The sequence below is a fragment of the Perna viridis genome, chromosome 3, assembly GCF_037379345.1.
Source record: "Perna viridis isolate PV_CMFRI_1.1 ecotype Kerala chromosome 3, ASM3737934v1, whole genome shotgun sequence".
Lineage (NCBI taxonomy): Eukaryota > Metazoa > Mollusca > Bivalvia > Mytilida > Mytilidae > Perna > Perna viridis.
This window is the reverse complement of record NC_142447.1, coordinates 36,065,707-36,083,588: the sequence shown is the minus strand read 5'-3', so window position 1 is coordinate 36,083,588 and position 17,882 is coordinate 36,065,707. Positions and strand designations below refer to the sequence as shown.

At 31.8% G+C, this 17,882-nt stretch overlaps 1 protein-coding gene across 2 annotated transcripts in view; it reads right to left on the bottom strand.

Moving 5' to 3' along the window:
* The window catches only part of LOC148622071 (uncharacterized), a 30,288-nt gene extending 26,912 nt beyond the window's left edge, over positions 1-3,376 (bottom strand). The window contains exons 1-2 of one of the 2 annotated variants that reach the window (XM_088571586.1): positions 3,011-3,376; positions 1,160-1,426 (exon numbers count right to left, since the gene is read on the bottom strand). In XM_088571586.1, the coding sequence (XP_088427712.1) occupies positions 1,160-1,410 (251 nt within the window). In that variant the 5' untranslated portion in view covers positions 1,411-1,426; positions 3,011-3,376. Of the gene's footprint in view, positions 1-1,159; positions 1,427-2,548; positions 2,811-3,010 lie in introns of those variants that run through there. The other variant, XM_088571587.1, reaches the window with a different exon arrangement.
* Between the last annotated feature and the right edge of the window lie 14,506 nt (positions 3,377-17,882).

Genomic DNA, 17,882 nt, shown 5'->3' with positions numbered 1-17,882 from the left:
ACCCCACTTATACAGCAAATATTAACTGGAATCATTTCCTGGCATTTTAAGTTGCTAATATTGTTAGCAACTTCTTGCAGTCATAATTTCAGTACTGTACATTCGTATATGATTTGCATAATTATATATAACTACACCACATTATGTTGCTGATCGGTGCTATAGAACCGTCATTTCTAGCTTCATACGAGATCAAAGTGTACCTCTTAAATACTATACATGTACATATGTTTTAATTGTATTTGTGACTTGTATGAGAGTGGGAAGTTTACATTAAAAGATGAAATGGTCAATTAGTAACAGTTAGCATTGTAATATAGCTGAGAAACACCTAGTCTCTGAGTTGTTTTGATTGAGAGTCACCCAATTTTAAATAGAGCATATGGCAACTTCACTTGAAATTTCCCAATCTTAGTCAATTGACAAACTGTTGCGTTACACAAAAATATTCAAAACTCAAAAGTAAAGTTGATACATATAAAACATTACAACTTATGCTCTAATGAGCTTTTAAAACCAACGTAACCTTTGAAGCGTTCTAAAATGTCAAGTATAAATCACTTTGGAAAAAGGAATACACTTATTTTGCTAGAAATGTACAAATGTCCAATTTGCCAAAAGATATGAAATGGAAAAGAACATGAATGTATATTATCAATTGACCTAAAATCATCAAGTTTCAACTCAATAAAATTAGTGATTTATTAAATTTTCAACCAAGTCTATGCATTGAGAAAATAACAGATCAATTGGAAGCTAAGTTTAGTATAACACTAAATTCACCTGGATGTTGAAAGCAAGTCAAAATCAGTGGCATAGAATATTTAATAATTAGGGACTTTTAAGACTTCAGTCTTTGATTTTAATAATACCATACCAATGTACATTCTAAAGCTTATTCTGTAAGAGCTAATAAGATAGTAAAATGCATAAATAATGAAACTAATACAAGTGAAAAATCTTACAAAGAAGAGCTAAGGCCAAGAAGCTGTAGAAAATGGCCTAGAATATAAAAAAAAATTGCAAGGTTAAGTTAAATACATTTGTTTTTATTATCAATTACAAGCATGATACTCAGATTTCTAAAGACATAGACACAGGAAGTACAAAAGTACCTTAAATTAATTAGTAACTGGTAAATACATTTATATATACATACTCAATTATCTCTAAAAGAATTTGAGCAGTTCCGCTACTCATCCATGTCCCTGGGGAATACCTTGGTACTTTAGCAACGAAGTCTTTCTTACATATTTTCTGTACGAATATATTTATAATATTTTTCACATCTGAAATATTGATTGTCTCTGCAATGTCCCCTGTAGGAAGATCATTAAGTTCTGCCTGTAAAGCATGCTCGTCTTCCTCTGTGGCCTTAACATAGTCATATTTCTGTATAATCTTATCCATTCTGTAGTACTAGCCCCTGAAATTACCAACAAAACAGCAGAGTAAGTATTTCTAATACATAGATGTAGATTATTAACATCAAATATGTTTTATATACCTGAGGTCACTGGTATTAGCACATAAGAGCCACCAGGCTTGTGGGCTGACATATGGGGAATAAAGTATGTAATATGAAAAATGCCATAAATGAAATTAACTGAATAATTTTTTTTAAATTTATCTAAAAAAACATACCAAATATTTCTGAAAAACCTATACGATAACTTTAGAAAAGGCATTTGATATCTACTGAAAGTTAAAATAAACAGGAAGCCACTGAAAGTTAAAATAAACAGGAAGCCAAAGCTTGTACGTATTGATGTTCAAATTGAATCACTATGGCCATCTGAAAAAAATCCTAGAATCTCATCCAATATTTTTCAAAATTAGGGGTGAGTGGGCATGCAGCCTGGCAAATTTAAAGTAAAAAAAGTGTAAATTTGAAGGAAATTGACATAAATTGGTAAAAAAATCTAATTAAAATTTTTCAGGGAGTGAAATATTTGGGTCAGGAGGGGATGAGAATCTAGGAATTTTCATTTATATTGGCCTATTATAGAAGTTGATATTTTGGGATACATTGTTTTCAACTTCTACTAATTATGAAACACATAAGTATAAGTGTGAAAAGTGTGTCTTATATGCCTTTGAAGAATACAGATTTTCAATCTTGATTCAATTCAAAAGACAGCTACTTCATACAACCAGCAAACATCAATTTAAATTAGCATTTGTAAGAAAATAACATTGTTGCAACTTTAAAAGTCACAATTATTATTTAAGCATTGTTAACTTTCTTATATCTGGGCCTCGTTATTTTTTTTTTTTCGGCCAGACATTTTGCCAAAGTTCAATATTGGGTAGATTATACTTATCTAACTGTAACTACACTATTTACTAGCTTACCTACACATATATTAAATGCTAATATTAATATCTATTCAAGATTTTTAAAATTCAGTCTAAGGAGGTCACATGAAACATGTTAAATGCCAATACCTCTGGTATTCTATACACCTATAGGTAATATAGGAATCAATAACTTTGTACAATAAGTACAGTACAGATAGCTTGCTTATACCAACAAAATATGTTTTACCTGTGTGTTACCTTTAAACTAGCAAGAAATGTGAACAATTATCACCGGTATGTGCATCAATGGAATCAGCAAAAATCTATTTCTGTACAATATAGTACATGTTGCTATTTATGTCATGAATCAACAAAACAGTTTCTATGTGATATCTTCAATAGGATATTGATTTATCAGAAATATGTAACTGATAGTCAATACAAATATGGTAAAAGGGTTTATCTTTAAATAGTTAACTTCATAACAAATCACAGAGTTCCATACATGTATAAAACTGACCAATATTAAGCATCACAAGTGAATTCACAATAACTTTCTTGAAATTCCGACTATTTTTTTAAAACATCTGTACTTGTTCAATCAATCTGTTCAACATTGTACACAATATTAATTCTAAATGCATGTTTACAAATTTATTAAAAAATAAATTTAATAAATGTAACTACATGTATACTATTTTATATTTACCTTTTAAGTGTAAGACTGTATCTCCTTCAAATATTCATTCACAAAATAATGAAGTCAAAAACTTCCATTCAATTAAAAATCAATAAATAAAATTATTTGGAAAACATGATAGAAGCTCAACACTTCATTAGATTCAGATGAAATTATATAAATTGCTCAAGGTAAACTTAAAATAATAGTGAGTCCTTGGTTGTCTCCGTTTATAGGCTAAAGCTTTAAATAAACTAAATCATTAAAAATAAGCCTTAACACGTTTAAAATAGCATAATCATTATAATAGGAAATTCAGTCAATGGTTTTCCCATTCCTGTATAGAAGATCCACACATATATATTTGTTAGAATGGAATAAATGTTGACTTAGCATTTAAAAACCACTACACATAACATCCAGGCAGTGTGATCTAATAAAATCTCTAAATCAAACTTATAAAATGCTATATTCATCCATGATACCAAACCAACTAGACGTTTTTAGATTTTAGAGAAAATAACTTTTTTTTGTTATACCTTGTCATAAAAACCCACAAATATCAAATACACATGTAGTTCAATTTAATCACAGACAAACAACAGCCTGCTATCACTGACAAATACCCATATTCCTGTTATGTGACAGACACACTACAGCTTATTATCCCTGACAAGTACCTTAATCCCTGTTGTGGGCAGACACACTACAGCCTGATATCACTGACAAATACCCTAATTCCTGTTCTGGGACCACCACACTACACACATCACTAATCCCTGTTGTGGACAGACACACTATAGTTTGCTATCACTGACAAGTACCCTAATCCCTCCTGTTGTTGGGCAGGATCACTACAGCTTGCTATCACTGACAAGTACCCTAATCCCTCCTGTTGTTGGGCAGGATCACTACAGCTTGCTAACTACTATTGACAAACCAGGTCTATGGCATCTTCATTTACCAGGGTAAATTGTAGACACATGCAGTTCTTCATTATACAGTTTGTCCATTTATGTAACATATCATCTGTTTCTTTATTCCTTTTTTAAACAAGGGACTCAGACCCTTTGAAAAGATTTTTAGGTGTGTTAAATTGTGTAATATTTTTCCACAATGGCAAGATTTAAAAGGTGGAGGGCTGTGATCATGCTGGAGTACTTTAATCCATCCACAATTTTTGTGTCTGTCCAAAGTCAGGAATTTCTGGCCTCTGTAAGACTGTATGTCTTGTTTTCTTTTCACTTCCAGTTTACTTTTATGTTGCTGGAGTTAATATAGAGCAACTGTTTTGCTGTACCTATGTATAATGATGTTTTGGGGCCAACTGCAGCCAGCCCTGTGGTGTGAGGGTTTCTTAATTGTTCATTGAAGACCTATGGGTGGCCTTAAGCTGACATTTTTCATTCCAGTGGGATTGTTGTTATTTTACACTTGTTTCTATTAAGAACAGATATATTCAGTCAAAACAAGTTGTCAAGCTTCGACACAGTTTGCTTGAAAAAAGTAAAATTAATACTATGTTGTTCAAAAAATTACTATCTTACCCTAGACCCAGCAGTATTTTTAGTAATAGTCACCTATTTTTTCAGTTCATCTACAAAAGATAATGTTTTTACTTCTTTGGTGAAGTGAAGTTCTCAACTAATTCCTGTGGTATTTGTTATCAGCATAACAATTTAACTGTTGATGTTTAAGCAAAGTATATTACTGCTTGTATCTTCCTCCTAACATTGACATTCAAAAGAATACTTATCTTGCTTTTAAATCATATCCTTACTATTATTAAAACATATATTTGTATACACACCCTTACAATTTATTAAATTGTTAATCATGTAAAACTTTGTTTTCCATCATTCTAATGGCAGTATCCAAATTGTTGTAATGGTATAACATTCTAAGAAATGGTGGTCGAAAGAAGAACCCTTTGTGTCATCTTTGTGTGTTCTATACATCTTTGAATAAATTAATTTGAGATAAATACTGTAATCTGATTGGTTAAAATAATTTTTTAATATCTCAATGGATAAAAAAAATATTGACACGTCCCTATTCAGTTATATTCAGAGCTACTTTTCTCATGTTTAAATATAAAAATATGTTTTAAAATTAATTTATAAGAATTTGGTCTACTGATAAACCCGCAATAAACAATTTGCACATGGAAAATTTGTTATTTTTCAATAGACAAAATTTTTATTATTGCCAATTCTGAATTGATACCTCTAAAGTTAAGGATATCAATGTTTATGCTATAAAACTCAATTGGTTTTCTCGCACAACACATATGACTTAGTGATACTAATATGAGCTTACATGTACTGATTGTAGTGGTGTTATGATAAATATAGTCAATCATGACTTTAAAGCATAACTATCATGGTCCTTTTTTCGTACAGACCATAGATTATGACTTTATTTCACAATTGCAATATGAGACTGATATTCTTAGCCTTAAGTTCAAATAGCTGTGCAATGTTAAACTAAACACAACCAATAAGGCTAGGAACCACTAATGCCACTTCCCGTAAGCTTCAATGCTAATTTCACTCTATTCAATGGCTTCTCTGGAATTTACCTTAACTTTAACCTGCAGAGGACTATATATCATATATAAAAAAATTACCTTTGCACATTTGTACTGATTTGAATTTGTTATTTTCTTGCTAAAACAAATATCTCACCAAAGTATTTGATAAAAAAGAAACCAATCAAACATCCTACATTGTTTCACACATTGTCAATTTATTAATGGACCAGCTCAATATTAACTCAAGCCTCAGAATCTTACCTCACTAAACAATTATAAACTGAATGTAATTACCTCCCTTTCCATCTGGGTAATCAGTCAAGTATTTTCTTCCTACAATTACATAAATAAATGTATTAAAAACGTAATAAAATTCTTTTCAGGGTGCTGCTTGATAGAACTACAGAGGTCATACCCTGTATGCACATAACATTAAATCTTGAATCAGCTCCAAATAAAAATTTTATTAAATGTATTTCTAGATTATCATCCAAATTTTTTTTCATAATTGGGGTGAATTTCATTTTTTATTTTTAATCAATTTACGTGAAAAATGCTGTCAATTTGAAAGACATTTACCTAAATTGGGGAAAAAATTAGGTCAGGAGAGGATGAGAATCAGGGATATTTTGTATTTTTGTCAAATGTTTGACAAGTTTTTAATACAAAATAAACACAGTTCACTGCACCTCTTATGACTTTATACCAAAAATTTAAGTACAGTGGTAGATTATAAAATGTCAAATTTCCCATAAGTTTTATATTAGCCACATTGTATCAACAAGATAACAATGGTGGGGAATCAATATTATGACCAAATTTACAATAGCAAAGAGCCCAATGCATTCAAATTCTTTTTAAACTAGAACTGTTTATAGACACATTTGGTGTTAATCCTGCTGAAGTTGGGTAATTCACCTGAGCCACAAAAAAGTAGATTATTTGAAGAAGGCAATTAACAACCCCATCAAGCTTCAAAACAATTGCACCTGTGGTTGATCATCAAAAAGCTTAGATGGTCTCTGGTTGACATTTTGTTTAATAGAGCAGTAACAAAGAAGCAGTCCTCACTTTTATTATTTCCGCAAAGTTTGTTTAAAACTTGCTCAGTTTAATTTTTTATTGTAACTTGGATGAATTGAAAAAAAAGAAGCATAAAAAAATTTACATACACATTTAGATTGAGCACACCATAGAACCCTACTGTCTATGATTTTTTATTCCATGGAAAGCTCCAAAAACAAACTAACTTTCCAAAAACCCAATTTTCCTTTTCAAACTTCAGAAATTCTACAGACACAAAAATGCATTTGCCATGGGTGACAGGAAATGTGAACCCTGGTGCAATGAAACCCCATAGAAACTGGCCAATACTTTTTTGCCCTTACTGCAAAACAATTAGAGTCATAACTCCCAAAATCAACCTGTGCCTAAGGAATGTGATATAAAACCTTTAGCTATAATTTTATAGAGATTCAAGTTATACACAGAAACAAAAAATGCTGTCAAAGGTCCCAAACACTAATATGTTCAACCAATTTACCCGAGGGTCATTTTGCTCTTATTTTTTTACTGAATAACTCAAAACTGTACACATCAAACACCTGACTCATTCCTCAACATCTAAATAATTGATTTATAAGTTCAAAGGGAAATAACTCCTATAAAAATGACTGATCAGCCCTTTTGGTGGTAGCAACCACTAGTATAAATATAATAAAAAAATCAGAAAGAAATGAAGGTGTAATAGCACTTTTAATGTTCAGATAGACTGAGTGACAGAAGAACAGATGGATGGATGAGGGCATAGCATTCCTTTCTTCACATTGTAACATGGGACAAATAAAGAGCTTCATGAAGGGCAGAATGAGACGGCCACAGCATGTTCACTTGGGGTAAGTGTGGACACAATAATGGTTTTTGACACACTTAAAGAAAAGAATATACAGTTCATTACGGACACAACAACTGCTTTGGATATAATATTCCACAATAATTTTAAAATTCAATTTAGGTAAAAAGTACTGCTTTCAGGGTGCTTTCAATGATCACTTTGTACCCCCCCCCCCCCATTATCTCAAAAACTGGTAATGATAGAGTAAATACGCTATCATACTTTTTAAGCTCTTGTAAAAAAGAAACAATTTACAAAAAATCGATAGAATCAGATGAAAATTTTTGAAGTAGTCTTTCGATAAACGACATTTTTGATCCCTCGTAACTCAAATGTAAGAGATATTCTAATACCGATTGAAAAATGCAGGTAGGGTTGCGGACTCCAATGAAAAAAGAAAATTTCATAATCAGTCAAGAAATAAACAAGAGGCTCCAAGGAGCCAGAATCACTCTCCTGGTTAAATTTTTGCCTTTCATGGGCAATACTATAACAAGGAGACGTCTGAAAATTTTTACTCAAAGATGACTTTGGAACGACTTATTAAAAGAATCATTTCATCAATGGACAGTTTCTTTCTATCTATTATTGTTTTCAGTATATTGGTTGAATACTGCTGAAAACAACATCATTTTTTGCCTTTCAAGGATAATAACTCTAACAAGGAGTTGTCCCACAACTTTGATCCTCTCAGACTTTTGTAGACCTTATCATGTGGATCATTTCAGCAATTGAAAGTTTCTTTCTATTTATTATAGTGCTCAAGACATTGGCTGAAAACAGTAAAAAAATGTCATTTTTTATCTTTCAAGGGCAATAACTGTAACTTTGATCAAATGCAGCCTTTTGTAGGCTTTATGATAAGGATCATTTCAGCAATTAAAAAAATTTGGCTTCACCTAATAGTTTTAGAGATATATGAGAAAAACTTCTGACTGACCCCTCTACTCTATTTTTAGCAGTGCTCGTCTTCATCCACTAGCCTGGGGCTATTAAATATTAATTCAGGCTAGTGAAATGATATGTACATTTCTTGTTTTGAGCTAGTTGAATGCTATACAGTCCTCTATTATAGTTGTTGAGAATTTTGAAGGAAAGAACTGTTTTAGTAACAGCAGCCATGTTTTTCAACAGATCAAAAATCCACACATCAAATGTATGCAGAATACCCTAAGAAATATTCATACCAAGTTTGGTTCTAATTTGTGAGGCAGTTTCAAAGGAGAAGATTTTTGAAAGAAATAACATAAAAAATAGGAAAGAAATGTTGAAAAAGGGCATTAACTCCAACATGGCTAGACAGATTTGAAAAAATTGTTAAAGACGCCATAAAATGACACAGAAAACAAGACGCTCTCAAGAGCCTGAATCACTCACATTGTTAAAATTTGCCTTTCTAGGGCAATAAATATTACAAGGAGACATCTGATAACTTTGATCCCTCAAGACTTTTGTAGGCCTTATAATAAAAATCATTTCAGCAACTGAAAGAATTTGGCTAAATCTAACAATTTTGGAGATATATATACAAAAAACTACTGTCTGACCCCTATGTTTTTTTTTAGTAACAGTGACCATGTTTTTCAACAGATCCGTTCTATGCAGGATACCCCAAAAAACATTCGTACCAAGTTTGGTTCCAATTGGTAAGTAGTGTCAGAGGAGAAGAGTTTTGAAAAATTGTCAACTACAGCAACAGACGATAACAATGATGGACGCCAAGTGATGGCAATAGCTCTCATGGCCCTGGACAGCTGAGCTAAAAAAGTATTGTCAAAATTAAATGATAAATAAGCCTGCTACATCAATTATAAATAAATATTTATTTCACCTCTTTTGCCCCTTTTTTAACAGAATAGTAGGGGCCAAACCCCATTTAATATAGCATGCTTCCTTAAGTAGCGAATAACAATATATCAAAATTTCATGACATCTCGTTCACTACAGCTAAGTTAGCCAACAGAACATCCAATGACTCTAACAACAGCGACCACATTAACTACAAAAACATCATAATATGTTACGACAGCAATATTTTGCGGTCATATAAAAACTCCTAAAAATGTAATTGTTCACCTTTCAAGGGTAATAACTCTAACAAGGCATCGTCCTACAACTTTGACCCATGGAGACTTTCATAGGCTTTAACATAAAGATCATTTCATCTATGAAAATTTATTTTTCTATCTATTACAGTTTCCGAGACAAATTGATCTGACAGATTTGTCCATGTGCAAATTTAAGGCATTCCTGATTAAAACACTCAATAACATTTATACGCAGTTCGTACTGCATAGGGTAACACAAAGCGGGTAATAAGGTGGTGAATAAACTGCCATGACGATTTTTATTTGCCTTTCAATAACTCAGTCAAGATTTTTTAACATTAAAATGCCTGTACTTTTGTAAATGAAGCATTCTTATCTTACCAGTAGAAAATTTTAAAATATAAAAAAAAAAATTGGTACCCTCGCAGTACCCTGTCACGATCTGTAAACCCTGAACAATAGTTATGCAAGTAAAAGGGGTATAAATGTGGATCATAAACTCCATATTTATTTTATTTAGGGTTTCACATTGTTTTCAATGTTGAGTAATTTGCTCGGACATATGATTCATCACCACCACCACCCAAAAGTGAAAGAAAATCTGGGGCTGGGGGGGGGGGGGGTAGTATTTGTGAATTATCAAGATATCATGCACAATAATTTTTTATTTGTGTATAAAGGCACAAGTACCTTCTCCATCCAACCCTCATTATGAATCAGTACCAAATTGTGTATGTGCATGTAATATATACACTGTGTGTTATTCACATATTAAATGTTTATGATTCTTTTTTGCAGGAAATTGATTGTCAGTGTGTATCCTGTTTTAAGAAATTCATTAAAATGAGGGAAGTTCTTATACTAGAAATTACAATTTCAGGTTCCATGATGTATTTAACTTTTATAATAAGCCCATACTTCAGTTTTAATTCAATAAAAAAAGTTTGTTTTCTATCTACTATGATTTACAAGTTTTTGGCTAAAACTGTAAAAAAGTGTCATTTTTCATCATTCAAGGGCAATAACTCTAATAAGGCCTCAAACCAATGGAGAATTTTTTACAGGTCTTTAAGCGGAAATACGAAGTCACACTCATTTTTCTCTATCCCTCTTATCTCTTAAGATAAACCATGAAGTAAGCTGCTTCACTCATATGAACAACAAATAGAAATGGTGGCCATATGTGTTTTTTCAATGAATCAAAAATCCAAACACAATTTTTGTGCAGAATATTATATTAAAAATTGTCAAGAAATTTCAGAGAAAAAGAAGTGTAAAGAAAAGGTTACAGATTACAATATCAAAGATGATGATAATTAAAGAACCTTAGTGAGCGTGCTCACATACCCCAAACGTCCCCATGTTGTAAACTTGTTTGTAAGAGATACACATGTAGAAGGACCTAGATAAAAAAAGGAATAAGAGTGTTTTTTAGGCTTTAGAGCTTTATCTTCTAACTAAATTCTGTTACTCTGAATGGTAGTTTCAAACTCCAGACTGTGATTTCTTTGAGTTTTAGTTAATCCAAAGTAAATATCGTAGCGGAACAAAACATACACTTGACGTGTAACTAATCATGGTGAACTTATATACCAAAAATAATGTCATAATCTGCAAGTGTTTAGAAAAAAAAAGTCAAAGAAACGTTTATTTCTGTGAATTTAGCTAAGTTCAAGGCCCGTAATTTTGGTAAATATCATCAGAGTGGAACCAACTACAAACTTGTCCTGTAACTTATCATGTTGAATTTCTGTACTAAAAATCATGTCAATATCTGCAAGTGTTGTGGAAAAAAAGTCCGGAAAACTTATTTTCTGTTAATTTTGCTAAGTTCAAGGCCCGTAATTATGGTAAAAATCATCGGAGCGGAATGAAAGTTAAACTTGACCTGTAACATATCATGGTGAATTTATACACCAAAAATCATGTCAATATCCACAAATGTTTAGAAAAAAGTCTGGAAAATTGATGATGGACTGACGGACGAACTGATGGACAGGGTCAAAAACATTATACCCTATGCAACTTTGTTGTATGGGGTATAATAATGGACAACAAGTGGAGACAATAGCTTTCCAATGCCCTTTGGGTAAGGTGAAGTAAAAATATGTCTGTTTACAGCTACCCGACTGACCCTATTTTTTTCAGGCAAACCTAGGTCACATTCCTGAAAACTGCAATTAAAAAGAATATGACTTCTAACATGATGTGACACATTCACTATGTAAACAAGGAAAGTCTCTAAATAGGATAAAACCCTGCTTGCACCTGGGCAATAACTGTAATGAACAAGTCACTTTTTATTGTATTCATTGATTGTAATTGTTTACTAATTATGGAAGCAACAAAGTCAATAATACTTCTTAGAAGATGCCTCTATTCTACTACAATCTTAGAGTACTACACGAGAACACATAGAAATACCTAATGTTTTGGTCAAATGTTAGGCTAAAATATCGACCCCCCCCCCCCCATAAAGGCAAAATGTGTTGTTTGCATAAGTAAGCAAATACATATGGGTTAATTACTGGTACCACTGTTGAAGATTGATTTAATTATGAATTTCCAGGTTTTAAATTAAAAAAACAATTTACTATAAAGAAGAACCAAATTGAGAACCATATAATACCACTGGCAATGAACACATCCAAAATACAAGTTGGCTACATGACAGTTTTGGCCACAGCAATTTTCGATGATGCATTGAAGGACATGATAACACTGGCATATCAACATTGAAATGTCATTCACAAAGAATGATACATGTTTCAGTGGACTGTAATTCAAATATTTTATTAGACTAATCTAAAAGACCTAGCGTGGCATTTCCACCACAATTAAATGACCAATATCTACGTCACATGACGTGACGTCATGACACTATTCTGTTGATTTGTTTATTTGTAAATGCAGTTCAAATTTAGTTTTCTGATTAAAAATATCATTTCTTATTATAATTATATATACACGTATTTAAGATATAATTGTTGAAACAGTTGAAATAGTTGTACTTTATTATATAAAATAATATGGAAGGTAATCAGCAGAGCCAAATATTTTGTTTTCCTAAGGAGCGCCTCACTGACAAAAAAATTACTTTTTGTCGTGTTAAAAAGAAACAAGTGATACCCCACCAAATTTTCCTGTATCAAATTTCCATAGACACATGCTTAATTACAAATCATCACTTAAGAACAACAAATTAAACTCATATTCAAACTTTTTCCAAATTCTATATTAAATTTCTTTTCATTTTTACAAGCATTTCAAGAAAAAATCACTCCAATAAATAAAAAAAAACTTAACTTCATCTATTCATATTTTATCAAAGATCTCCAATCCATTGAAAAAGAAAATTTAGGGTGGAAAAACGATCTGAAAATGAAATTTGAATTATATATAGACTCCATCATATCCAGAAGAAATTGCTTTCACAATTCTTTAATATTCAAAGAAAGATAACGCAAAATAACATCAAAATATTTAGGGTAATGGCCATAACTTTGGTGCTAATATTATGAATAAACTGAAATTTGAAATTGATCTGTATTTTATGATCCTCAATACTATAAAACATTTTCATTCCAATGGGGTGTTGTATCTTTGACATATATACCATAACTATTCTATTTATTTAGTGTAAAAAGATCCTTGTTGTCAATCAAATTTATCATCTGGAAACCTTCAAGGGACGGACAAATGTACATACAACTATAATATTTGGGGGGGGAGGGGGTATCACATTAAAAATATGTGGCAGGGTATATAAACAGAGGTGCATTTCAACTAATTTCATCGAGCATTTAAGTAAACTGAGTTTCCTGATCATCAAAGCAAATTTGTCATTATGACAGCAAATGCTATAGGTACCAGTATCGTATTGCATATCCCTGAGCGGGTGTACGTCAAAACATGGATGCCATAAAAATATAGTGCACTTTCTTTTTGCCTCTCTACAAACTAATGTTTTGTCAAAAGACATGAACAATGACTTAAAAAATAGAGCAAACATCACACTGTAAGATGAAGAACTTTTTTAAAAGAAAATCTAACATAATATCATAAAAATGTTCCACTGAAAAGGTCGGTTTGGTGAGTGCAAAACGAAAGTGAAAGTAGGGAAAATGGCTATTTATAGTTCAAGACAACTTTTCTGTCCAATCTTCGTGGACTCACCCTATTTTCTTTGCGGGAAATTATTTTTTCACATGTCCTTAGAAATGCTACATAAGTGAAAGTTTTATTGAATCAATTTACATATTTTTTAAAAAATCCTAAAAATATGCACTTCACTATAGAAGTCTATGGGAAAATTAATACGATACTGAGACCTAGTAAGCCAGTTTTTCAAGTAAAGTTGGATATTCAGCAAGTGGTCTTTACCAGCTGAAAAAGTAGTACCCCAATACAGGTAACACTTTTAAGATGAATTAGCCAACTTTTGAACCTGATTTTTCATGGTAGCTCAGGTTTTTTGCATTTATGGTTAATCTTTACCAAATTTGGAAATGCATTTTGTTTTCATGAATTTGTAGGATATCAGTTCAATAAAATTATTATCTTGACTATTTATGATGAGCATATCTATATTCAGGTAACCTAAAGCAAGTAATACTCCTGCATAAAGGATAGTTTTCAAGTTACAACACATTTTAAGTATGTGGTTAGGACTTGAAAATAGTCATTTTCCATACATTGCCTCTTATATATGAAAAAATGAATATTTTTTTTATTTTTTGTTTTTCTTTCAAATAAATAGCTAAAATGAGTTGCCATATAACTGTGTGGTTGATTTAAACACAGAAATGTCACAAAAGTCATCAGCCAATTTTTTAGTGGACTTTTTTTAGTGGTTCAAATGGACAGATTCTAATGATGCAAGAAAAATAATGGTGTTTTTTCATATAAAAACTGAATTTTTTCAAAAAGTATCTAAAGCAGACAATTGTTATTATAATATTTATACCAGTAAACTATATTTCTTGCATCATAGCTAGCTGTTTTAAAGAAAAAGTCTTTTCCCTGTCACAATGAGGTCCATTTGTATCTGCCTGGGGTACCAAGATGGCTTAAAATCTGTATTTTCTGCATATGAAAAGCTATATTTTTTTAAAACTATGATATTGGTATAATTTTTTCTGGATTTATTATAATTGAAATGACCATATCTATAGTTTAAAACAGTTGGTTGTACCGGTCATCATACTTTACTTTAAACAAGAGGCTCCCTTGAGTTAAAGACAAAAAAGGAGGTTCGGATATTAATATTTCCATATATGGAACTCACAAGTGGGGATTAAATAATGATTTGGAACTCATAGTACAGCTCATGTATCTACCATGTCAGAATAAACCACAAAGTTGCTTAGTTTGATTAATGCAGCAGCTTTTTATCAAAAGTAATATTTTCTGGCTAACATTGAGATATTAGTCTTATGCCTGGAATAGGGTACCTATATAAGAATTTTAATAGAAAACTCATGTTTGTAGCAGGGCAATGATATTCTGAATTTTCAGTATGGAAATGAATACTCTAGCAGAAAAACAACAACTTTTAGGATTATATTGAAATGTTTATTAGTAATAGGTACCAGTATCGTATTGCATATCCCTGAGCGGGTGTACGTCAAAACATGGATGCCATAAAAATATAGTGCATTTTCTTTTTGCCTCTCTACAAACTAATGTTTTGTCAAAAGACATGAACAATGACTTAAAAAATAGAGCAAACATCACACTGTAAGATGAAGAACTTTTTTAAAAGAAAATCTAACATAATATCATAAAAATGTTCCACTGAAAAGGTCGGTTTGGTGAGTGCAAAACGAAAGTGAAAGTAGGGAAAATGGCTATTTATAGTTCAAGACAACTTTTCTGTCCAATCTTCGTGGACTCACCCTATTTTCTTTGCGGGAAATTATTTTTTCACATGTCCTTAGAAATGCTACATAAGTGAAAGTTTTATTGAATCAATTTACATATTTTTTAAAAAATCCTAAAAATATGCACTTCACTATAGAAGTCTATGGGAAAATTAATACGATACTGAGACCTATAGACATATAATAAAATTCAAGCATATAGAAACAATACCATGGGGAAGGGGGCCATTAAATTTGACTCTAATACTAATGATTTTGGTTGAAGTAATGGTAAAACCTGGCAAAAAAATTAAAATGAAAAAAAATAGAATGAAAATGACAACCTATTGACCCTACTTTTTAATGACTTTGTAAAGAATAACCACAGTCCTTGTAGTAAAAAGACTCTACTGGAGCCTGGATCACTGATAATTAACACCCCCAAGAATATATATTGCTCTGAATTATCTCAAATGAGTTTTTGTTATCATCTTTTATATGCTGGTTTTAAGAGAAATTTTTTAACAGGGCACAATAAAAAAACAAAAAAATATACATGTAGTTTTTCATACTTTGAACCCTCAGTCACAGAGAAACATGTGGCATCATTCTGGTCTCAGTCTTGTATTGATTTTCCAACAGACATCTGTTGTGAATCGCATATAAATTCAGAATTTTTTTTTTTAAATATAAAATTTTATTCAATAAAACTTTTACTCATGTAACACTTTATACTAAGAACACTGGAGCTTGCTCCCACTGTCAAATAGGCAGTCCCACTAGTGTAATAACCAACACAAGGGTAATCCCAGATTTTTGGGTGCCTCACTTCAACTCAATTTAAAAAAAAAATCCATGACATCACTATTTACTACTTAGCAATCACTTCAAAAATGATGAATCTAATGAATAAACACATGAATCGTCATCAAATACTTCTAATTAAATCAACACAATGATTTGAACATTCAAACTCCATATATCTACAATCACTGGGACCGAAAGTGAAACTATTGCAACCTTAACATCGCTAGACTCACAAAAGAAAGAGTGGGAAAATTTGTCATCCTCCTGTTATTGCAATTAAGTACTTCTCCGTCTAAAAATCATTCATTAGATTCATCATTTGTCAAGTGATTGCTGAGCAGTAAATAGTGATGTATTTGATTTATCTTTTTAAATTGAGTTGAAGCAAGGCACCCCTAAATCTGGGATCACCCTTGTATAGGTTACCACACTAGTGGGGCTGCAAATTTAATAGTGGGACCAAGCCCCTGTGCTAAGAATGTTTAGAAAATTTCCGCCATCATAATGGGGGGGCTTGAACTAAAAATAGCAATTTCTCTACTTTCATTTTCGTTTTGCACTTTCTTCTTCATGTTATAATGTTTAATTTTCTTATGTCATGCCCAAGGGCGGATCCAGGGTATGAGTTTAGGGGGCGTTAATTGAATTAAATGCCGTACAAAGCACGGCAAAAAATATTATGGGGTGAAACTAGTGGTGATTTTTTTTCTTACCGATTTAGGGGGGTGTACGCCCGGTACGCCAGTCCTTGGATCCGCGCCTGATGCCATAGTGTGATGTTTTCTCTATTTTATAAGTCATGGTTCACTGTTACCTTTAAAATGGAAACATTTTTGGAAGGGGAATGAAGTGGCACGTATAATAGAGAAAGATTATTAGTAGCCTGATGAAGGATGACTTTTTCAGATCTGCTTAGTATTTGTTTCTCCGTACTGTAAATTGCACATTATGAAAAGAAAAGTATTATGTCAGTTTACCATTGCCAATATTGTCAAATGTTTACAATTCTTTTAAAACATTAACACTGCCACCAATCTAGCTATTTGAAAAGACAATTTTATTTTATTTTATTTTTATCCTACAAGGTGGTTGTGGTTATAGTCATTTCATTGGTTCAAACCATCTTTTAAAGCTGTGTCGGTGTACATCATATTGGGGGACAGTCGTAGAAATTTGATGGTGTGTTCTCACAGTCTAACTGAATTAGAATTTGCATTGAATAATGCGCATCAATTTAATCGCATTATATATCAATGCAAATTCTAATTCATTTACAGGTCACTTCCTCTGAATATAGCTGAAATATTGCTGCTCGGACGTTAAACCCCAACAAACAAACAAACACCCGTATGGCGAATATCCGAATGAAGGCGAATTGAATTCGCATCTGGACACATTTTAGATAATGCGAATTCAATAAACAGAAAACCGTCTTTTTCCTGTTGATCATCGTTTGTGAGAATCGTTGTAAAATAAAATTCCTAAATTAATTTGTAAAAAGTGTATCAAAGTTTTAAATAATGGTTTGGGATCTTGCTGATTAATCCTGAATTACGCTTTTATTTTTTTCCATAATTTCAATCATTGCACGGATCTTTATAAGAAGAGCGTATACGTAGATAGTGTATAAAAATAGTCCTCGGTTGCGTAAACAGAAAACCGTCTTGTTCCTGTTGTTCATCGTTTATGAGAATCGTTGCAAAATAAAATTCCTAAGTTAAGTTGTAAAAAGTGCATCAAACTCTTAAATTATGGTTTA